This window comes from Pithys albifrons, chromosome 4 (genome assembly GCF_047495875.1).
Source record: "Pithys albifrons albifrons isolate INPA30051 chromosome 4, PitAlb_v1, whole genome shotgun sequence".
NCBI classification, from domain to species: domain Eukaryota; kingdom Metazoa; phylum Chordata; class Aves; order Passeriformes; family Thamnophilidae; genus Pithys; species Pithys albifrons.
The window spans coordinates 9,558,250-9,582,079 of NC_092461.1; the positions used below are offsets into that span (position 1 = coordinate 9,558,250).

The window sequence follows — 23,830 nt, forward strand, 5'->3', positions numbered from 1 at the left end:
GCCTCTGTACAGAATGCCCAATATGAGTGTCCCTGTCTGGTGTGTTCAAGATGGGAAACGACTCAGAAATCCCCAGACTTAGCTTGTAGAGGGCAGATACTGCCATTGAATACAACACATGCAATGCTAAGGAAAATAGTTTCAGATTACATTTTTATTCTGCTGGTAACAATTTCTGCTGGGACTTATGTAACAGTAAGAAAAAAAGTCCTGAAATTCACTATGCTAAATGGTTTTTCAAAAACCATAGTAATAGTGGACTTTATATTTCACAATTTTAAAAAAATGAGCTAGGTTTTTATTTCTGTGCTTTTTCAAAAGACTACGTGAACAGTTTAAAAACAGGCCCTCAGTTATATCTGCAATCATTTTCTTAGACTATTTTCCTGATGTGCCAGACTATTCTCACTGTGAAGTACAGCAAAATAAATCTTGAGTCATTCCATTACCTAAAACAAACTCAGTTTAGAAGGCAACACATTTAGTACACACACACCTGATTCAAAATCATAGGGCGCTTTCAAGCATTTACATATTTTGAGCTTCCAAGTTTAGAAACTAAACCAGAATTAGAGTGAAAATTAACATAACTAAGAAATCTGAAGAGTTTAGCTCAAATGTTATAAATATAAGTTCTCTTTGAGGCACAACCAGACCCATTACTGTACTGTGGCAGGAAATACACTGCCGTCATCCACCTCAGACCCACAGGAAGGGACAGAGTCTGAGCAGCACTTACTCCTCAAAATCCAGTGCTTCAATTCTTGCCCTGAAGCTCACTCTTGTCTCTGGCACCATAGACGTAATATGGCTTTATTTTGTCTTCAGTTTCTGGCCCCGAATGCAGCTTTAATTCTTTTTCTCCTGGGCTCCATAGGTACACAACACCCTCTCTACATCCAGAGCCCGAAGTGCTTTAGGAATAACAGCTCTCAGTTCACAGTCCTCCTCTGCAATGCTGGTGTGGTTTCAGTGCTATTAGAAGTGGTTACCTATGGCAGCATCCACATTAGTGGATAGTACATACAGTACTCCCACATACAGTACTCCCACAGGCACTACATTACAGGTTCCTAAAGACAGCTGGGGGCTTGAACCTGTTGGAAGAGCAGTGCTCCTGCCTTTTGGGCCAGTACGTTTCCCAGTGCAGAGAAGGGCACAGCTGCACTGCAAGTCCACAGCAGGTCCAGTCCTGGGTGTCTGAGCCCATCATGAGTACACCAAACTGGATCAAGGTGATGCAATGGGATTCAGATTGATCTTTCAGCATCATTTCATCACGTAGAAAAATAAAAACTAGAGGCTATATGTGGGGGTGACAGTGTGTGTGTAGATCTCTTAAAGTCTGAGGTAATTGATAAATGCATCCTTGAGGACCAGAGAGCTACCTGTAGAATGTGGATGCCTTGTAAGCAGTAGAATCTTTCCATGTATGTGAGGTGAACTACTGACCAATAGTGTTATATACAGGAATAGATAAAAGTGTTATATACAGGAATAGATAAAAGTGAAGCTGTCACTAAAAATAAAGTCCTTTGTCTTTGGTGAGCCTTCTGTTCACACTGCAGCCTGGGTTGTCTCTGCCTCCTCAACCACCGCTAAGCTAATCTACATTACCCCAAGAAAGGGTGATCCCAATAGTTATATTTTCCTGCCTTCTCTGTCTGCACTGTTAAGCTCTCAAAGGCAGTGATTTCCCTTAACTGCATGGCTCTTATGTCATCTAGTTAATACCAGTCTCACTCTGATAAGGACATTAGTCATCCTGTCAGCTGCTGTGCCAGAAGGGAATCACAGATATGAAGGCTGTGCTGTAGACGTGTCTTGTTTTATTGATGTATCCATCTATTCTTGGCCCAAGGGGTCCGGCCAACATGCAGGATCTTCCATAACAAGATATGGGAGCAGGAAGCATTCTCCACAACAGCTTACTCAGCCTTAGGAAACACAGGAGATTGTCCATGCCTGTGCCATGTAACACCATAGCAATGTGAGCGACAAAGCCCCAGGCAATGCTGAGATGGACTTAGCCCAGGCCAAGAGGTACTCATATTAGCATTTTTAATACATTCTGTTTCCTTTACACTTAGTTGTACACAATCATTATGATAAGAATTCTTAGAATATGGTAACACAGGAACTTCAGCACTAGGAAGTATTAGATAATGTGACTGTAACTTGTCCCTCAAATTGAAGAAATACCCTTGACATGACACTTCATCAGCTTCTCAGGAAATAATCTTGATGTCATTACTCAGCATTCATTCAGTCTTTCCTCAGGCAAAATGAGATGCAAAGTCAAATTATAGCAGGGATATTGTATGAGTAAGACTTAAGTAAGGAGTGCAAAATTTAGCCTGTTATCTGTAATGACACTGCTGCCTTTTCTGATTTACTTTTTTGAATCACACTTGCTTCTTCTGGAGTTTCAGAAGCCAGTTCAGTGTGACTGGAGAAGGATTTACTGTTCACAAACTTGTGACATACTTATTCTTTTAGACCTAAGTCTAAAAGCTAAATATAACATCACACAATTAAAAATCATAGGTACAGAGGACACAGCCAGAAATATTAGCATCAGGAACATATCAGAGAATACCCTGTCACACTAATCAGAATGAGAAGGTGAAGCCAAAAGGGAAATTACATCCCCAAGGAAGGAGTGTATTTTAAATAAAAAGGAGGTTAAAAGGAGCCCAAGGGCTCCATGATGGCACAATCAACCATGAAAGAGTAAAAGGGATGGTTTTGCCTCATCCTTTGAAGATAGAATAAGAAAAAAAATTATATATGTGACTTAACCTACAGTTTTCTTGAGCACTTCCCACCATGGATGCTATGCTTGAATCTTGAAGACCACAAAGCTACGATTCCTTTAGAAATCATGAGCTGTCCCTTTACTTGGGCCAATTTCAGTTGTGGCAAACTCTCTTTACCATCTCATTTTCCAAAGCCTGGTTACATGACTTAATCTTTCCTACATCATGTCTTAACATGTTTGCAGGTGAGCCTGTCTAAAAATCAGACAAGCATCATTGATATGTGAAGACTCTTACAAAAATAAACTGCCAACCAGGTGACTTGAGGAAAATATTAACACAACCTTTCCTGTTACAGGGGGAACATGGATGTGCCTTTTTCCCTCTGCCTAAAACAGGCAGCCTACTAACAGCACTAAAAAGGTTCAGTGAACTGTTTTATTACAAAACAAAATAAAAAAAGTGACGCTGAAATCATTAAGTCAAATTTGCACTGCAGTTACTTGGAGGTAGTTGGAAGAATGTGGTCTATTAATGTAGTGAAGTTTCCCAGATATTCCTTTTTTTTTACCCTGAAGGACTTGTAGTACCACGGGGCACTAACTCAGCAGATATCCCTGTATCCACACAGCAAGTTGGCGTCACAGAACTGGTTTGAAATTGGCTGCGTGTTGAGTCACTTCCTCTCCTCTGAGAGCATCGCCGTCACCTGAGCTCCGTCAGTGACCGGGGGAGTGACACCTGATCGCTCGTGGCTGTGTCAGGAGGGACTGAACAGCACCGAGCCTGTTCCGCCCGGAGAAGAGACTGAGAGGGGATCTCATTAATAAAGATCAATAACTATCTCGAAGTCGGGTGCCAAGAGGGTGGTTCCAGCTCTTTCTGGTGGTGCCCAGCGACAGCACGAGGACAGATGGCCACAAACTAAAACACAAGAAGCTTTGCCCCAACATAAGAAGAATCCTTTACGCTGAGGACAGCACAGCACTGCCACGGGAACCGGGGGAGGCCAGGGAGCCTCCTGCTCTGTGGGCACTCCAAACCCACCGGGAGGCGTTCCCGTGTCCTCTGCCCTGGGCGGCCCTGCCCTGGCGGGGGTGGGACCGGGTGATGCCAGAGGTCCCTCCCCGGGGTCAGGGCTGTGCTGCGCGGTGCCGGCCGGGGCGGGACCGAGTGATCCAGAGGTCTGGACCCGGCGGGGGTGGGACCGGGAGATGCCAGAGCTCCTGCCCCGGGGCTGGCAGGGGTGGGACCGAGTGATCCCAGAGGTCCCTCCCCGGTCTCAGGGCTGCGCTGGGCGGGGCGGGCCCTGGCGGGGGTGGGACTGGGTGACCCCAGACATCCCTCTCCGGGGCCGGGGCTGCGCTGGACGGGGCGGGCCCTGGCGGGGGTGGTACCGGCTGACCCCAGAGGTCCTTCCCCGGGGCTGTGCTGGGCGGGGACGCTGCGGCGGCGCAGGGGCGCGCCCGGAAGCGGAAGCGGAAGCGGCTGTGTCGGGCCCGCGGTGCGGAAGGTCCGGCAGAGGCCGCGGTTTCTGTTCCCGGTGCCGGTCCCGGGGCGGGGACGCTGCGCCAGAGGCAGCCGCGGGCCCTGCTCTGCTCCGGTCTCCTCCCCGCCATGGCGGGCAACACCGGCAACCTGCAGGTAGAGCCACGCCCGCCCGGGGCGGGGCGCAGGCGGCGGGCCGGGGGCGGCGGCTGGGATTGTCCCGGGCCGGGGGTGTCCTGCGGGCGGAGTGGGGGGATAGGGAGCGCGACCGCTTCCTGCTCGCTGGGTCGGGGCCACTCTCGGGAGAGCCGCGGGGCAGCCGCGGGTGTGAAGGGGACTCGCTCGAGGCTCGGCAAAGCCCGCAGGGTCACGCCTCGTCGGCACCGGGCACTTGAGCCCCCGGGGAGGCGATCCCTGAGCCCCCGGGGAGGGGTCCGAAGGGATCCCTGAGCCCCCGGGGAAGTAATTCCTGAAAGCCCCGGGGAGGGGTCCGAAGGTATCCCTGAGCCCCCCGAGGAGAGGGATCCCGGAGCCTCTCTGGGAGGGGGATCCGTGAGCCCCCCTGGGAGGGGTGTCCCTGAGCCCCCCTGGGAGGGGGATCCCTGAGCCCCTCGGGGAGGGGTACGAAGGGATCCCTGAACCCCCCTGGGAGGGGTCCCTGCGGGGCAGTGGGTCCTGGTGTCGGCCTGGGAAACCCTTTTGCCTCCTGTAGTGTGGACGCAGAGTTCGGCCCGTGTTTCCCCTAAGGCTTTGGGCTGTGGGAAGCCCTTTCCTGCTCCGTCTCTGTGTGTGTTAAGCCTCGGTCGAGGCTGTGTAATCAGTGCTGTGGCTGGCCGGGAGAACTGATCTGGAAGTGATCTGTGTTCAAAATAGTCCTTTTTCTCTTCAGCTGCTTGAACCACGATCATTTCTCCTTGCAGCGTTTACACTGACAGTGTAATGTTTATACTGGCAAAGCCAGAGAAGATGTTTAGAATAAGGAGAAGGAGAATGACACCTGTTTAAGCTGGCATTCTTTCTGAGGGTGATGTTCATCAAACCATGGCCTGATGAACACGGTTTGGGCCTTTAGGAGTAGTTGGAGCTGGTAATCTATGCCTGAGTTCATACAACTTTCTAATAATGATTTTCTGTTTGATAGCAGTGGTGTTCTTCACAGTACCAGGGTAGGGTGCAGCTGATGTCATGAAGCATTAGAGCTGGGAATCTGATAGCCAGGTAATAGTCTCTGGCTATTTATAAAACCAGAATACACCAAAACCAGGCAATAGGGGATGTAGACAACTTCTGTTTCAGAGGAGCAGCTCTGCAACGTGGCCTGTTTTCTCACAGTTCTGTTTTAGCAGGTGATCTTTGCCATTTATTCTTTAGATTTAGTGCCACATGTCTTTGTTGTACTGGATGTAGAAGTCATTGGACTGCCCCATAGCACTTTAAGTCACTGAAGGGACCTACAAACTTCAAGAAGAAAGAAACTTCTTTTTGAGGTTAATTTTTGCTCTTTTGCTTGATCTGAATGGTGCACAGAGAGGCCTAAGGGAGCTGCAAGGACAGGGCTGCCCACTCATATCTGTGAAACTGCTTATTGGCTCCTCCAGAAAGGAAAGACTAAATCCTGTTCCAAAGAAACAGATGCACACAGTGTTCCAACACTTGCCACAACAGAGCCATAGAGTACACTTTGTTGGTTCATTGGTTTTAAATAAATTTGATTTCAGGTACATCTGTTGAGATGATCTTTGCTTCCAAGACAGCAACAGAAAGCAATACAATGAGAAATTTTGCTGTTTCTTTCATAATGGTTGTTTACTAGCTTAGTTTTTCCTGAAACACAGCAGAGTGTCTGGATAGTATCTATAGTGAAATGTCTGATGAAAGATCCTTGCTGCAGTTGAAACTCTCCCCCTTGCTTCCTGACATTAATCATACTGAGTGTACCAACAATGCTTAGGAAAAAAAATCAAATGTGAAAAAATAGATGAAGGGCTGTAGAAGATTGAGTTGGTGTTGGTTAACTCTGGCTAACCAACTGCCTTTTTTTTTTACTCACATGGAGTGGTTAAAACTGAGAGTTTTAATTGTCCTGGAGTGTTACAGGCATTTCAAGGAGGGAAGTGTAATAAAAAGTAATAAACACTTAAGAGCAACGGAACAGTGATGATCACAATAAATCCACAGGCTGTTGTGTGCAGTACAGTGGCTTAGAACACAGTCAGATCTATTTGAACAAATAAATTAAAAATCCATTCACATACCTTCTCACAGAACTTTGATGCTCAAAATTTGGATAACTTCTTTTTCTCTTTTTTGTGTTTTTATTTCTTGCACTGGAGTGGTAATTAGAATTTCTTGCTTGGATATCAAAAACCTAAATCCATCTAGAGAAGCCAAGCAACTGGTCCTTGAAGGGGTCTCCCAGCTTCAGCTTGAAAGAGTGATAGTGCTGGTTTAGTGATGATAATCAAGTGCTTCCTGTATTGACTTTGTTGTTTATGGGGTTTCCTGATGTCATAGAATTGTTAAGGTTGGAAAAGACCATTAAGATTGTGGCCAGCCATTACCCCAGCACTGTAAAGTCTGCCATGAAACCATGTCCGTAACCACCACATCTGTGCCCTGCTTCGAAGTGTTAGGTCTGTGATAAAAAAGCAAAACATTATAATGGATTTCCAGATCTTTCCATAATCAGTGCAAGAGATTGGTAAGAAAAACTGCATAGACAATCCAATAAGAGATCCAACGCAGTACACAGAAACTTGTTCCCCTCGTGTATGTTTTCTGTGTGCTGGTAGATTTCAGCAGTTTGTTAAATGGCTGTTCATAAAAGGATGGAAATATCATGCCATGTACAAAACACCCAAGACTCGCAATCAGTTACCTTCAACTCTGGGACATAAATGTTGAAGAACAGGACGACTGGCCATCAAAAAAGAGACCAACAGCTCCAACTCTGATCCTGCAAACTGCTCTTCCACAGCACTTAATGACTTGTTTGTGTTACAGAAAGCAATAGACCTTGCTAGCAAGGCAGCACAGGAAGATAAAGCAGGAAACTATGAGGAAGCCTTTCGCCTGTACCAGCACGCTGTGCAGTATTTTCTCCACGTTGTTAAATGTAAGTGTAATGGATTGCATGATTCAGTAGAGTTTAGTAGTCAGATTGCACAAGAGTAATCTCCCATATTAACATCAGTATTTCAATTCTTACTCTCATCAACAGTTGATACTTGCTAATTGTAGCTTGACTAAGGTTGTATATTTTTTAGCTTTTGCCTTTACTGTGTTGTGTGCTTGCTCCATTCTGGAAAGAAATTGGGTTATATTTGACTTGTTTTTTGTTTTAGGTTTTTTTAAGACAGGAGACAGCTGTTGGCTGTCTCTGCTCTGGACTTTTGTAGCAGTGTTTCCAGCTGGCCACTGCACGAGGAAATGTGACAATAAGTACAGGGATCACTATTTCTGTTGTTCTGAAATCCACGTTACACATGAAGTCTTTGCTGTATCTACAGTGTGTTTTTTGCTCCTTTTACCTCACACTGCTTGCCTTTCTACAGCGTCTCTGCTGGCATTTTGTGCTCCTTAATGTCATAGTCTTGCTGTTCATCTTGGCCAAGAAAATGTATGAAATGGATTTCAGTGTTTTAACTTTACTTCCGTTTCCATATTCTCATTATTTTATGCCTTTTCACACTTCTTTGTGACATTTTGTGCCGTGTCCAGCATTTGTATGCAAGGATTGGGCTTTCTTAATGTAGGTACTGCCCTAATCTAAGCGGGTTGGGGGTGCTTACCTGACACAAATGCACTTAAAGGTCTCCGTGATTTGAAAAAACCCCAATGTTTTCTTTATAATTTCCTTATAGCCCTTTATTATTAGGATATTTTGTCACTTCCTATCCATGTATATCCTATAGACTTTTTTAGGATATCGCTTTCTGTGCTTTTAACAATACCAATATACTTTTGGAAACTTAACACATAAACCTGACATTAAATGTTGATTGCTGATTTTAAATACTGCGATAGTGACTATGAGAATAGTGTGGCTGTTGAAACACACCTAATTTTTTCTGATGTTTTATATAATGTTTTTCTTCATCTTTTAAAATTAGCAGGCAGTGGAAAGATCAAGTATGCTTCTCAATAAAAAATTGCTTAGCACAAGCAGCTTCTTGATGAGCTATTTTAGAAAATCACTTATTAAGGCAATGTCTAGCAGCTCTAAAGGCTGCCAGAAGAGCTTCCAGTGCTGCTGTCCTTAATCCTTTACAGTCAGATTTTAAGCCAAGGCAATGTTCAGGTGCATATTTGATTTCTGTTATTTAATACATTCTTCCTGTTGCTCTTCCCATGGTACAGTGGAAAAATAAATAGTTGAAGTTTTTGGTTATGTGGTGAGCCCTCAGAGAGCTCTTTTCATAAGATTTAAAGAAGACAAAGATTTAGTCTTGTCTTCTGCTTGGTGCTCGTGTGTTTTGCTGTTAACTAAGAATTGTTTCTCTTTAAACTCTTTAGATGAAGCACAGGGTGAAAAAGCAAAACAAAGCATTAGATTGAAATGTACAGAATACTTGGACAGAGCAGAAAAGCTGAAAGAATACCTGAAAAAGAGAGAAAAAACTGCACCAAAGCCAGTTAAGGAGTCTGGTCCTACTGATGGAAAAGGGTATGTTTTTGGAGAAGGTAAAGCAAAATACTTCCTGAACTCAGCTTATGCTAAAATTCATCTATTCAAAGATCATTTTAAGTAATGTTTTTGAAATACTTCAGATAATTACTAATGCTGAAATACAGTGGGATAAGAAAAATACCATGAATTACCATCACAGGCATTTCTGTGCTTGTTTACTAAAATGTGTGACTGTTTGCATAGGAAATTCACTGAAGAGTGAAAGCTGCTTCAGACCAGCAGCTGAATCCAATGATTATTAGATTTAATGGCAGTGAGTCCAGTGACCTTTAAAGTTTTTCTGCATTTAAGTACTTAATAACTAGAAAATAAATTCAGATTGATGATTACTGGGCTTACTGAGTTTGATCTGTCTCTCATTTGGTAAGAGGTGAAAAAGTTCTGTGTGGGATAAAGTTGTGTAAGATGGACTGAATCACTGTAATGTCTTTCTGCTACCTGGTCTCTCTGTTGCTTTCCTTTTATGAGATTTGTCTCTCACTTTGCATATCAGAGAGTTGGACAAGCAGAGCCACCCAAACAAGCCCGGCCTCTTTTGTGTTTGCTGTTGCTTTTATAGAGGAGAGGAAAGATTCAAGATGTTACCTTCTGGTGCAACTGCCCTTTAGCAGTCCTGAACAGCTACAGTGGTCTCTTAAAACTTCACTTTCCATCTCATCAGTTGTATTTTATGAGCTACACTGTGCCCTGCTGGTTATTTCAGAAGGAATTGGTAAAACCACAGAAGCAATGTATATTTTCATGACCTCCACTCTAATTGTTCACTATTTAGTCTCTTTTTTTCCTTCTTTAATTTCCAGTTTCCTTTGCTCTGATGAGAGCGTAGAGTTTCTTAGTACTGGATTGAATTGGCTGTGTCCTGTTGCAAGTCCAGATTGTGCCCTATGTCTACAAATAAACCATTTTAGTGCTTCTGTGTTGCTGGGTGTGAGGCTTTTGTATCCTAAAGGCTGCCTCAAAGCATGTAGAAGTGTGTTAAAAGGGCTCAGACCCGTAAGAGGAAGTTGAAAAGACAAGGAGGATGAATTGGAAGGAAATTGTAGAAAAAGTTTAGAAAAGTGTACAAAAGCAAGAGTACAATCATGTAAACTTGTAGAGGTCTGGAAGCATCTCAGTATTTCTTTCATTCCTCAGCCTGGTGTTTTTTCTGCTTTTTGCATTCTGAGTTTTACCCTAAGACAATGATCTCTCTTACTGTATTTCAAACTTTTTTTCCTTGTTTCTAAATCAGGAATGACAGTGATGGGGAAGGGGAATCAGAGGATCCTGAAAAAAAGAAGCTACAGAATCAACTTCAAGGTAATTTGAAGCATCCTTTCCTTTAAATAGGAGCAACTTCAGTCAAGCAGGTTCCTCCATTTTTGCCATCTAAATGCCATGAATTAACTTAATGTCTGTAAGTGGCTCAACTAATATGTACCTTCACATGCAAAAGCATAGTCTTTTGGGAAGTGTGTGCTTGTGTGCCATGAATTTATACAGTGGCCACATTGAAATGTATCTCCTGCACCCCGTGCTTCATGTTAAAATTGTACCATCTGTCACTGTAGCTTTTTCCAACAGGAGAAGTTGCAAAATCCCAGGTTGGCTGAACTGAGTCAGTATTTCTTTACTCTTAAGAGCATTAGCCTACAGGTTAAAGTAACAGACATGATACAAACAGTGTAAGCAGGACTGTTTTCACAAAAAAAGCTTGTGCTCAAGCTTAGCAGTAAAGAATGTGGTTTATTTCCCATTTGTAATAATGGGCAGCATTTACTCATATGCAGTGATGATGCTCTCCCTGTTAAGTATCACAACAGTTTGGAGTTTTGAGCTCAAATGCAGAATACAGACAGTGATTCAGCAGCTACCAGGAGTTTTGTACACAGTAAAACAGAAGACTTTAATATTAATTGCCCCTTAGTGGTGAAGAGTTTCCTTGACAGAAGGTGCTTGTGGGTCTGAAGAAACCTCATTGTTCTGTTTTTCAGAAACTGTCCCATTACTTTTCTACTTCTCTGCACACTTATTTAATCTTGTGCACAGTTCTGTGGGACAGTTTCCTATTTTTTAAAAATGGCAGAAAATTGCTGAGCATTGGCCTCTTACCCTGTCTCTCATATAAAGACTGTTTCTTCCCCTATGAATCTGACCTTCAGGTCCTACTTCAAGAATAGTTTCTTACATCCAGATCTTCTTTGATACTTTCTATAAAATGACAAGCTTCTTTCTTACACGTTTGATTGCTTGAAAGTCTGAAGTATGAGATCCTTGGTGCCTTTAAACTTAACACAGGTGTTACTCAGATAACAAGATACTCAGAAGCTTTGTGCAGTCTTCAGACTACTCATTTTCATTTTACTTCCTACAGCAGCCACAGAAATTTCCTGTATTTAATCTTGCTGCCTCATTACTCCTAACTGACTTTGCCTTATGGGACTTTCCCATATCTCTGGGTATTTAGATTTTAATTATGATGGCAACTTGACTTATTGTGGAAGGAGTGACCAGATGACACTCAAGACTGGATAGTAGTTGGGAGTTTGTTGTCATTACTCTTGTTGAGAATTTTAAAGGCCTTTTGCACTCTGCTGCTTAATCTTCCAGCTATTCATTTACATCTACAAAATTAGGAAGCCTGCAGGTCCAGCACCATTTCTGTCATGGTACAGGTGAACTCTTACAGTGCAATGATTGCAGTTATCATGGTATGTCTGGTACAGATCACCTGCATAATCTCCTGTTCCTATCTGAACTTTTACCTATTCTGCTAATTGTTTTAATGATGGAACCCCCTAAACAGGCTCCATTTCATCTTTCTGATGGTTTCAGCCCTACCTCTCAAACCTCTTCAGCATTAGATGATCCAATTGTTTGTGGCACATCTGGGGATACCAAACAAGTTACTTCATCTGCAGGAGAATCTTATAAATCCTGAGCTAATGCAGCCACAATGTTTAAAATGAAATTTCAAATATTTTGCAGTGGTTGCTAGTGCAATGGTGGGTTAGTGATGAAATGATTCCTGCAGGACTTCTGCCAGCTCAAGTATTGTGATTATCCATGGTTTATTGTGGTAAAACAATGTGACAGATTTTTGTAGACATGACATCCGCTGACTAATGGAATTTTGTTTTAATATCTACTTCGAAATGCCCTGGTTTTATTCAGTATAGACATGGGCATAGATATTTTTTTCCTATGCCAAATGGAATTTTTTGTAGTTATGAAACAATATGTGCATCACTAACTTGTACAATCTTTTCTTACAGGAGCAATTGTTATGGAGCGGCCAAATGTCAAATGGAGTGATGTTGCTGGCCTCGAAGGTGCCAAAGAAGCCCTTAAGGAAGCAGTCATCTTGCCCATCAAATTTCCACACCTATTTACAGGTCAGATTTGCAGCATTTATTTACTATTGACCAGTCAGAACTGACACTGGGGCCCATGAAGCATGTTATGCCGGTATATCAGAGGCTCAAGCTGAGGTCCTGTCAGAGATTGTGATCCATCTGGCAGAAGTTTCATGGGTAGATACAGAAAACCTTTGAGTACATTAGAGGGGCATTATCAGAAAATAGGTTAAGTCCTTCTACAGTATTTTGAAGACTGTTGATTTCTGTTTTGCAGGCAAGAGGACACCCTGGAGAGGGATTCTCCTATTTGGACCACCAGGAACAGGAAAGTCTTACTTAGCAAAAGCTGTGGCTACAGAAGCAAACAACTCTACTTTCTTCTCAGTATCTTCATCTGACCTTGTCTCCAAGTGGTTAGGTGAAAGTGAAAAGTAAGTTGGAGTTGCCAGAGGTCCAGAAAAACATTGTCAAGAAGCAATTAATAGAGAACTAGATAAGTTGCTGTAAATAATTTGAATTTGAGGGAATGGTCTTTTTAAAAACAAACTTCAGGTGTTTCTGTGCTTCTTGCTGCAGTGCCATGTAAAGCTACCAACATGTGCTGCAGTTTGAGAAGCTGCATCTAGACCTCTCTTCAGTGCTCAGTTTTTGAACTAGCTCAGAAAGGTTTTGGGAGCAGAATGGAGCTCGTTCCCATTCTGAATTCAGCTGTGATTGCACACTGCATCAGTCTGAAGGGCTGGGTTTGCTTCTTGGCATCTCCCCTCTCATCTGTTTCTTTATCTATATGGAGGTGTCTTTTTCTTCATCCCAATTTCAAGCAAAATCTGAAAGACGTAAGAGACTTCCAAAAATAAGTTGGAGGAGCAGCCATGAAAGCAAATTTTGGGGGTCCCCATCCTACCTGTTTGTTACTGTGTCATATGTAAAGAAAACCAGGAAGCCTGAAGTGATGTGTTGGCTGCAGTCTATAAGTGCAAGAATTTGTCCATCTAGGCTTCCAGTAAAGATTTCCCAAATTAATCAAAAGCCCTGGGTTTATGCAGAAAGAACTTTCATGTAATGATGAGAATACTTGTCAAAACCACGCTTCAGTAGTTTGAAGTGTGGGACAACTCAGCAACACTATCCAAAGGTTATAGAGGAGGAAGAAAGGCCATTAGATAAAGTGTTTGAACTAAGGGGTTTTTTTGCCAAAAGCTGAAAACTTTATGCTACTTTTCTTCTGTTGCCAAAGGAATACAGAACTGAAGTTTAGCTTGGCATTAGATTTTGTTTGACTTCATTTCAGACTATTGCCTGAGATTTAATGGTGTAATGTGAAGAATTTCCCAGCGTGTTCCTATCTATTTTTAACTAAAATGTGTTAATGTGATATGGCCAGGAGTATTCTGGGTTTTGTCTTTAGGTTGGGGATTTTGTTGTTGTTGCAAACCAATGTTTCTTGTCCTATAGTCATTATTTAGTAAATTTGTATAAAGTAGAAGTACATGTTATTTCTTACAAAACCTGCAGAATTAATTTGATTAGGTTAAATAAGAGAAAGCCGTGTTCCTTTGAATCTCTCTAAAGCTTTGTATAGTCCAGGCTGTCATGTAGAAATGTAAACCAAAAAAGGGCTTTTTGTTGCAAAACTGTTCCTGGAACACTAAATTTTTTCACCTCTCTTTATGCTGGACTGTCTCACTCAGTACAATGCTGAGCCTTGAAGCTGGAATAATGTGTGTTTGAGTAGCTTTATGTTAATACTTTTTTTTCTTGCTTTCTCTAAAGAAAACAACTGCATTGCAATCTGAAGTTATGTGTTTTTACTAGCATAATTATTAAGATAACTGAAGCTGTTTCCTTCTTTAAGATTAGTGAAAAACTTGTTCCAGCTTGCCAGAGAAAACAAACCTTCTATTATCTTCATTGATGAGATAGATTCACTCTGTGGGTCAAGAAGTGAAAATGAAAGTGAGGCTGCTAGACGGATAAAAACAGAATTTCTAGTCCAGATGCAAGGTAAGTTTATTTGGTTTTCCAAATCAGACAGAGGAATTAAGATATGTATTTTAAGTGTAGTTTGCATGAGAACACTAAAAATACCTGCAGTTCCACTCCATTAAATTTTGATGACTTTTTGAAACAGTCTCTGTTTATTATCTAAACAGTGAAATTATTTCTGCCCTCATACAGGGGTTGGTGTTGACAATGAAGGAATCTTGGTCTTAGGAGCAACAAACATACCCTGGGTTTTGGATTCTGCTATCAGGAGAAGGTATGATGGCATTTTTTTTGTCATGTGGCATTCACAACTTGTGTGAGGGCTCAGTCACAGACTGCTGGATGTAATCCAGCTCATATTTGCAGACATGGGCAGAGTTCTGCAACTCAATTCCATGAGGTGAACTGAACCAAACTAACAGCCCCTTGCCCCTTTAGAGAGGTAGGTTGTTCACTCCTACACTGACCCTGTAGTTTATTTGATTTTTTGGTTAGATGGTGGTACTTGAAGAAACAGAGAAGTTTTCTGCTTGCTTGTTGGTTTTCTGGTGGGCTTGGGGAACAAGTTAGAAAATGCACATCTAAGAAGAGTAAGGGTGGGCAGAGCTTTTCTTTTCAGCTCTTAACAAACCAGTAGCTTGAGTTCTTTAATGGAAATGTAACCTTACACAGAAACACCATGTTTTTGTATTGTCAGGCATAACTTGTGATTTTTTTCAGTGCGTGTTTTAACTGCTGTTTTGTAGATAAAGGGTTTCCATACCTGTACCTAATTAGCTGGATCTTCCTTTGAGCTACGGGGCAAGCAGGGGACAAACACAGCTATGTGACAAATGTGATTATGTTGAGATGAGGACACAGCTTGGATAATGGCCATTTTTGTAGGCTAAAGAAACGTTGCTTTTTTGTGACTGACACTGACTTTTATTTATATACTTAATTCAAGCTGACCATATTTTTGTTTTGGGCTTGGACCACAGGACCTCCAGAGGTCGCTTCTAAGCTGTTTGACTGTAGTGTTGTGTGAGACAGATTTAGAGGTGAATGTGTTGCTTCAAATTTCAAGTAATTCTTGAAGTTCCAGCTCTGGGGTCCACAGTACAAGGCAGACATGGACCTGACAGACTGGGTCCGGAAGGGGACTGTGAAAGTGATCAGAACACCTTTCCTGTGAAGGCAGGCTTAAAGAGTTGGAACTTTTCATTCTGGGGAAGAGAAGGTTCTGTCTGGAGAGACCTTATTGCGGCCTTTGAAGAGAGATTATTAGAAAGACAGAGAGATGTTTGTTGTCTTTCTTCCAGGACCTGTAGTGCCAGGACAAGGGGCATGGTTAAAACTGAAAGAGGGTGGGGTTAGATTGGACATAAGGAAGAAATTTGTTACTGTACAGGTGGTGAAACACTGGCACAGTTGCCCTGAGAAGTTGTGGATGTCCCATCACTGGAATGTTCAAGGCCAGGATGGGGCTGGATGGGGATCTGAGCAACCTGCTCTAGTGGAAGGTGTCCCTACCCATGGCAGGGGGATTGGACTAGATGAACTTGAAGGCTCCCTTTCAACTCAAACCATTCTCTCATTCTCTTCAGTGTGAAAGAGTAGTTCTCTAACTCCTGCCCACAAGACTTGAAGGGATTTGTACAACAATGAATGTAGTTATATTGTTTTTTCATGGATTTTGGCCACTCGGGTTAATTATGTTCTACAGAATTTGGAGTCATTCTTATTTTGTTGGTGGGAGGCAATCCCCACTCTGAGAACAGATGCTACTTCAAAGGAGAAACTGCAGTTACCAACATGTTCTACTGACAACTGTATTGAGAATATGACTTCAAATTTGCATCCAACTGGTTTTCTTTAATTTAGTTGGAGAGTGTAGAAAGTTGTTGCATCACCTTGTTATCAGGCACTTTCTTAGAGTGTGAAAACTGTTCAAATATACCTGAACACTTAAGGCTTCTTCCTCTCAGGTTTTTTATTTTAAGACTCAAACTCTGCCAGAGGGTATCTGGGAAACCTTCTGTTTGAAGAGAAGATTTTTGTAACAAAAAGGAAGCAGTTACATTCTGGATGTTAGCTTACACTCACTAAAGTATTATTTATGAGAACAGGTTGTTGAATATTTGCCTTAGATTTTTTTAAAGGTTTATCAGACTGAAACTGCTTCTTTCTAATATTGTTAGGAGCGAACTATACATTTACTTGCATAAGCTTCTTTCCGCTGTGCACCCACATGAGGTGGTATCTGTGGAACATGTTGTTTTTTCTTTTTTAAACCAGGTTTGAGAAGCGTATTTATATTCCTTTACCTGAAGACCATGCCAGGGCTGCAATGTTCAAACTTCACCTTGGGGCAACTCCAAATCTCCTCACGGAATCAGATTACCGAGAGCTTGGGAAGAGAACTGATGGCTATTCTGGTGCAGATATCAGCATCATTGTACGGGATGCACTGATGCAGCCTGTCAGAAAAGTGCAATCAGCTACTCACTTTAAAAAAGTAAGTAGGAATCAAAAATTTTACAAGTTATTTCATCTGCAAGAACTGTCTTAATTTGAAAATTCCTTGCAAATAAACTGCATGCTTATGAATGTCCCTTTTGTTGACTGGGGAGAACTGTTCCTCCTTCCCTCATTTCCCCTCTAGTCCTGCCGTAAGTCTGGTGGAGCTGGTTTCTGAATATTCATGCTATGACTCTTAATGTCTCTAGAGTGTTAAAAGCATTCAGTCTGCAGTTTGACTCAATGTCAATCTCAAGTGTTTCTTAACATACTGGGAAAAAAAATGTATTCTTTCATCCACATGAAAACAGGTGGATTATACTTGAGCACATTCCGTTTACTTGGCATGTTTTTCAAACTGAAAAATTAAGGTTCTTGTGAAGTTCTGATAAAAAACATGAAATCAGTGTTACTTGTGACAGTAGTAAAGGTGCAAGACAACTGAGCAAGGTCTGTGTTTCTTTGTTTGGGCAGCGTGCAGCCCCCTATGGGCACTGTGCTGTAATACGAAAACTAGTTTGGGCTTACTTAGGTTCACACCCAAGATCCTATTCAAACTGTATTGTTTGGCTTATCTTCCTATTACCTCTACATGCCGTGTACTGACTTGAGAAACATTTCTTCACAATGGATCTCAGAAAACTTTATCTGACAAAGAACCAGTTGCCATTCTTTGCCGCTGATCTAAATCCATTAGATCTGGGAATGTCTTTCCCCTGGAGAATTTGCACATATGGGTGCTGCTCAAGCTTAATTGTTCTCTGTAAACTATTAAGCTCTTAAATGGAAAAAAAAAGTGATAATATCAATTATTATAAGCAGAGGTCAAAATACATAAAATATGTGTATCAGTTAAATGAAATTATATTTTTCATTTGTAATATTTTTTAAAGTAGACCCAGACTAAAGTATTTTTATTTACATTTCCAATGCAAACTTTGATTTTTACAGAAATTCATGAATCTTATAAGAAGGTGGGTGAGGATATTCTGCAGAGGTGTTTGTGGCTGTAAAGGAAAACTTTTAATTTGTTGCTCCTTAAAAGAGCAGGTGTGGTAGAAAAAATTTTAGATCCTAAGCTGTCGAGGTACATACCATGTATCTTGTGTTGACAGCAGTTCTTTGTCATCTCAGTCACAATTTCAGTTTTTTTACCCGTAACTCAGCCTGACATAAAAGAGTTAAGGGCCCTGAACTGAATAGCTACACTTATTTTGAAGATAGTCTTTTTTTTTCAATGTAATTTCTTGCAATAGCACATTCAGCTTGAGATTCAAAGAGAAAGACACACTTAAATCTAATATGGTCCAGAATACGAGAGGAAAATAAGTCTGTCTTCTGGTGACACCTCCCAGTGGTACTGTGATGTGAGCTGTCCTTGTTGTTAAACAGCTATTTTGATATATCAAGGACTTTTACATGCAGCAGTGATGTCTGAAGTATTTATTTATTGTTGACTTTAAGTGCCAATGACATTTCTGGCTAAAGGGCTGTTGCCTTTTAGCCTTTTGTTCAAATTTGGAACAATCTGAGGCATGTTTCAGCTTGACATGGAGCAATGAAATAACCTCAGTTGTCACAGTTTGCAGAGCAACCCAAAAGGAATTCTTCAATCTTACCTTTTTTTGCCAAAAAAAAAAAAAAGGGAAGGAAAAAACACAACTGCAGTACTTTGAGTGCTCTGACATAAGCCAACTTAATTCCACTTGTGTGAATACTTTAATTGGATGTGATTTCCTATTTTTATAAGCAATATCTTCATGTTATTATTTGCATCGTAACTGATGACTTGCCTCAGTTCAGCAGTGCTTTCCTCTGTTGTTAGTAACTAAGCCATTCCTGGCTCTATGTGATAATACAAGTTTGTCAGAGTGCATTTTGAATATTAGAATCTGCTCTCTAGCATTGTGCTCTAAGTGCAGTTTGGAAGAGCAAATCCAGTTCTCTCTGCCAAAAATGGCAAGTTAATGTGTTGTCCTTCAATCTTTGCATGTGCTTTCTGTTCCTATGCTCGTGTTGGGGCTTCAGGCAACAGTGAAGGAAAGCAAATTCGCGGGTACCGATGAATGTGTTAGAAAGGGAGCAAACAGCTGGGGCAGCTGTTTTGAGTGGGGGAAAGAAGGATGTTTTGTGTTCTCCCGCTAGGTGGGGCTGCTTTCTGTGGAGCGCTGCTCCCGTGGTGCTGGAAAAGGTGCTGGAAGCTTTACCACGCGGGATGTGGGAGTTCCAGCTCTCTCCGGCTTCCTGACTCTGGAGGCGCTCAGGGAGAATTACCGAGAAGGCTTTAAAAGCTGTTAATCAGTGATGATGAATTTCCCAAGTAACCAGGGAGCAGGAGGGGTGGTCTTCACCGAGTAGATTTCCTGGCATGTTAGTTTTTCACAGAAATCCTTGGTGTTCAGAGGAGGTGGCTTCTGGGATTTGACCTGAGGTGAATTTGGGTATCTGCAGCTGCATGTGAATGATACAAGTACTCTTATACAATTGCTCTTTCACAGGACTTGTCTTCCCAACGGGTAAGGCATCTGCATAAATTCAAGAAATGTTTTGGCTCTAGGGTGCTGTTCAGCTTCCAGTTTTTGTGTTGAAAATTTTAACTCCTATAAACTCAGTGAGTTTTCTTATTTTTAGGTAAAAGGACCATCACTGTCTAATCCGAACATGATGGTAGACTTGTTCACCCCTTGCTCTCCAGGTGATCCTGAAGCCATAGAAATGACATGGATGGAGGTCCCAGGTGATAAATTACTTGAGCCTCAAGTTTCCATGGTAGGTATTCCTTGTAGTATTTCTTTCTTGCTTTGCAGAACCGTGAAAAAACTTTGAAGAGTCTTTTTCAAGACAATTAGATGAGTTGTTTATTTTCTGAAATGCTGAACATACCAGATAACATTTCATTTCTCAATATACAGCACTACAGTATGGCATGTTTATGAAAAAGCCAGTTCTCTATCCCTGATAAGCATTTCTTACTGTTCTTGTCTGCTGTCCTTTCATCCACAGGCAGCTTCTGGCCCTTGCACTGTTCTTTCACTTGTCTTTTATTCATTTAAAACCTTTGGGGTTCTTGTGCCATGATGTGGTTTCTTCTCACCACTGTGTGCCATTAATATTGGGAAATGGAAGACTATGTGCAGTGTAAATTGGGACATAATGTGCTATAGGTAAATGTTGCCCATGAAATAAATATAAGCATAAAAAGTAAAATGAAAGAAGATTTTGATTAAACTTCATCACAGGTGATACAGATCTTTCAGCTGTTTTCTTTGGGCATATTAAAATTCTTGCTTTGTCCTAGGCAATAAAATATGTTGTTTTACGACAATTTTCAATATTAGTTCACTGCTTAAGAAAAATATAATTGCTGGACACTTACTCTGTATTTTTCCTCAAGAGCAGCAAAAGAAGATTCTGAATTTTAAGTTCGTGGGAAACACTTAATAACAAATCACTGCTGCTGTCCTTTACTGTGTGCAAACAGTCCTGTAAGGACTGAAAGAAATCTGTGTATTTCATGGGGTTCACAAACCCTCAAACAGTATGCATTGCTTTTCAAAGATAACCATCACTGTATTTCAGAAAAGAATTTTCTGTGCCTGTTTGCATACTGAGGAAGCACAAAAGGATGTATGCAGGTGCAGGCCTGCCCTAAAACATCTGCCAGCATGGACTAAATGGATTTTTAATCAGTCTTTCCTGGAATTAAACATAACAGTTCCTTGTGTGCTCCTAATGGTATCTGGGCTCTGATGCACTACAGATAGTTGTTTCAGTGTCCAAAATCAGTTCCTGTCCTTAGAAAGATCAGGCTTTAATTCTTTCTAAGCAGGGTACCTCTGGTCTGATGAGAGACATATTGTGTAGAAAATCATGATACTAACTTTTGGATTTACCCATAATTTTATAGTAATATGAGGTGTTGGGCATCTGCTTTTTCTCAATTGCATTTAACCAGGACTTAATTAGTTTTCTTTCCCCTTTTTCTTCATAGGGCATTTTAACTGCTGCTTTTAACTTCATAGGCCTATGATTTTTCCAAACTCTGTTTTCTAGTAGCTAAGTATTTATCTAGGAAATTGACTGAATTGAAGAGACAGAAATTACCAGTCATGAGCAGTAAAACTTTGCTAAAGGTGAATCATAATCTACTGTGCTGTATTGCTGGACTGTGAAGAGTACATGGGGACATCTGATTATTCATCTGATTATTATCCTCTCTAATCTGCTGTAAACATGGGGTGAAAATAGAAACTGACAAAAAAAAGTTCTTTTCAGTAAAAACAGATGAATAAAACTTGAATGGATGAGTGGCTTAAACCTAAACCTGAGGTTGTGATTTTGTTATTGGAAAACTCACTGACCATTGTCTGTCTTGACAGGGTTAAAATGCTGCCTCTGTGCAGCTTACTTTTTGTTTAAATAGGAACTTTTAAATGTTTTTTTAACACATACCTGTCTTGGCAGTGAGATTGTTAGCCATGGTCCTATACGTGTTTCTGAAAACACTTTTCTTTTTTTTCCTGACAGGCGGATATGCTCAGGTCACTAAGTAGCACAAAACCAACAGTTAATGAACAGGACCTGGAGAAGTTAAAGAAGTTTACAGAAGACTTTGGTCAGGAAGGCTAAACCAAAGATATGTGTAGAGCATTAGAACTTTTTTTTTTCTTTTTAAAGTATTCTTGTGTCTTTATTGATGGCACTTCACATAAAAGCCAATAAAATCATTCCTTTCTTACTTTGCAGAAGGAATCGAAGATACCTTTGCAAAGACCCTTAAGCTTTTGTATTGTATTGTTTTCCTCAGATGTCTATTAATTGTCTTCTATTGAAAAATAATAGAAAAATACAATTCTAGGGTGAGACAGCAAAGTGATGTGGTAACGTCTAATAAATACTAGAAAGCTTTAAATTATTAGTTCCATTTTAGGTAGTATATTAGACCTGGATTCAAAAGAGTTTTAAAGTCCCAGTAGGCTCAAAAAACCCTTTTTTGAGGGGTAGAAGAGAACATGTTTGTCAGGTGTTTTCAGTATCAGTCAATCAGCATACACACTAATTGCTGTCATTTCATTCAGGAAAATGCAACAAAATTTGCAAATCAAGTTACTGCCAGTGTGGGTTTGCTATCACAGTGGGAAAGAAAACAATGTGAGGATAAGACTACATGGGCCAGAACTTTGATTAAATATTGATGGACCTGGTATTTGGCTTTTTCTGCTGTGCTGTGTTAAAATTTTGCCTTAAACAGCAAGCTTTTGTTTTTAACTCTTTACTGGCTGTTGCAGACTGTCACTATGCAATTTAACTGAAGTTTAAGTGCAAATAACTCAGAAGGTATTTTGCTGACTGTGCTTGGGGGATTGTTTGGATTTGTTTGCTTTGGTTTTTGTTGTTTTTGTTTTTAATGTGGATTAACTTTCTTCAGCAGTTTGACTAAAATTAGGAAAAAGCATTAGTAATACCTTGTAAGATCCCATGTGTTGAGGCTGGCAAGGTATGTGTAGTCTTTGGAGAATGGGTGGGAGGTATTTTGGGAAATAGCACACTTCCACATGCAAGGAGGTTTTACAGCAGATGTTTTAGCCACAGACTTTCCAGTGATAAATTAACCCCCACTGGTAACTGTAGCATATAAGTTACATCAATTTAGTGCTTCAACTTTGAGAGAAGTCTGGCAGTTTGGTACAGAGGTAGCACTTCCATTGCTCTTTTTCTGAAGAACTGCAAATGGAGATGTGCCTGAATGTAACTTACAACACTACAGCATCAGCATTGAGTTTGTGCCTTGTAAGTTTGCACTGGCTGTAGATCTGAAACATCATTAGGATATCTAGAATACTCTAACTTCCATTATCATTGTACAACTCTATCCTGCAAATGCTTTGTTTAACTTGCATTAAAAGAAATTTGCACATTTTAGGTGTGTATGTTCTATGTACATATGCACATATATGATCGTCTTTTGATGGGGTTTGGTTTCTGTACATATTTTGTGTACTTTATAAATCATAGGATGGGTGACATTTTCTGTACTTAAATGAAGTAAAATGTTATAGTACAACATCAGTGATGTTCTTTGAGTATTTCTTCAATGTTATGTTCAAGTTTTTACTGCTTTATTAGTTTTAGACTTGTTCCTATGTTTATTAGCTAAATGAAATATTTAGTTAAAAATTCTTTGATCTGCAAGGTGCTGAGCTTTAGTTTACTAACATGATGAAACATTCTTTCCAAAATCCTTCAGTTACACCCAGCTTTAACTTTATCTAACATCAGAATGTGTAAATGTGAATCAGTGGCTGTGAATCTTTCTGTGGACCTTTGTGGGGACAGCAGGAGAGGGAGTGGGTGAGGGCGTGAATTCCAGCACAGGCGGGTGAAGGCAGCTGTGGTTAGGAAACATAGGAAATGTAATCCTCGTTGTGACAAGGTCATTTTTTTGTTTTCTCTTGTGACCACTTTAGAAGTGAGCCACATACTGGCAGGGCTGTCACTCAGAGGTTTGAAGCTACTTAATCATAGAATCATAGACTCGATTGGGTTGGAAAAGACCTCCAAGATCATCAAGTCCAACCCTTGGTCCAACTCCAGTCCCTTTACCAGATCATGGCACTCAGTGCCATGTCCAATCTCAGTTTAAAAACCTCCAGGGATGGTGAATCCACCCCCTTCTGGGCAGGTCATTCCAACACCTGATTACTCTCTCTGGAAAGAATTTGTTTCTGATCTCCAACTTCAATTTCCCCTGGCAGAGCTTGAGCCCGTGCCCCCTTGTTCTATTGCTGAGTGTCTGGGAGAAGAGACCAACCCCCACCTGGCTAGAACTTCCCTTCAGGTAGTTCTAGACAGTGTTGAGGTCACCTCTGAGCCACCTGTCTCTTGACCTTTTTTAAAATGAGAGTCCTTACTGCAATCTTAAAATTCTCAGGAACGTTCTTTTTTTTTTCCTTTTTGTTATAAGCTGGTTTGTTCTATGCATTTCCAGAAGCTTAACTGTGTAATCTCTTATCTTTAATGTAAAACAGAAATATACTGTGTGTTTTAAATTTACATCTTGCTGCTTGCTC

The 23,830-nt window shown here is 41.1% G+C and overlaps 1 protein-coding gene across 1 annotated transcript; it reads left to right on the forward strand.

Annotated features, from left to right (window-relative positions):
* The first annotated feature begins 4,096 nt into the window (after nt 1-4,096).
* VPS4B (vacuolar protein sorting 4 homolog B) lies at nt 4,097-22,826 on the forward strand. The gene is made up of 11 exons (XM_071553404.1): nt 4,097-4,403; nt 7,251-7,362; nt 8,763-8,913; nt 10,169-10,236; nt 12,192-12,311; nt 12,550-12,706; nt 14,131-14,279; nt 14,454-14,535; nt 16,539-16,758; nt 19,392-19,529; nt 21,288-22,826. The coding sequence occupies exons 1-11, from the start codon at nt 4,377-4,379 to the stop codon at nt 21,387-21,389; spliced, it is 1,326 nt and encodes a 441-aa protein (XP_071409505.1). The 5' UTR covers nt 4,097-4,376; the 3' UTR covers nt 21,390-22,826.
* Nucleotides 22,827-23,830: the final 1,004 nt, after the last annotated feature.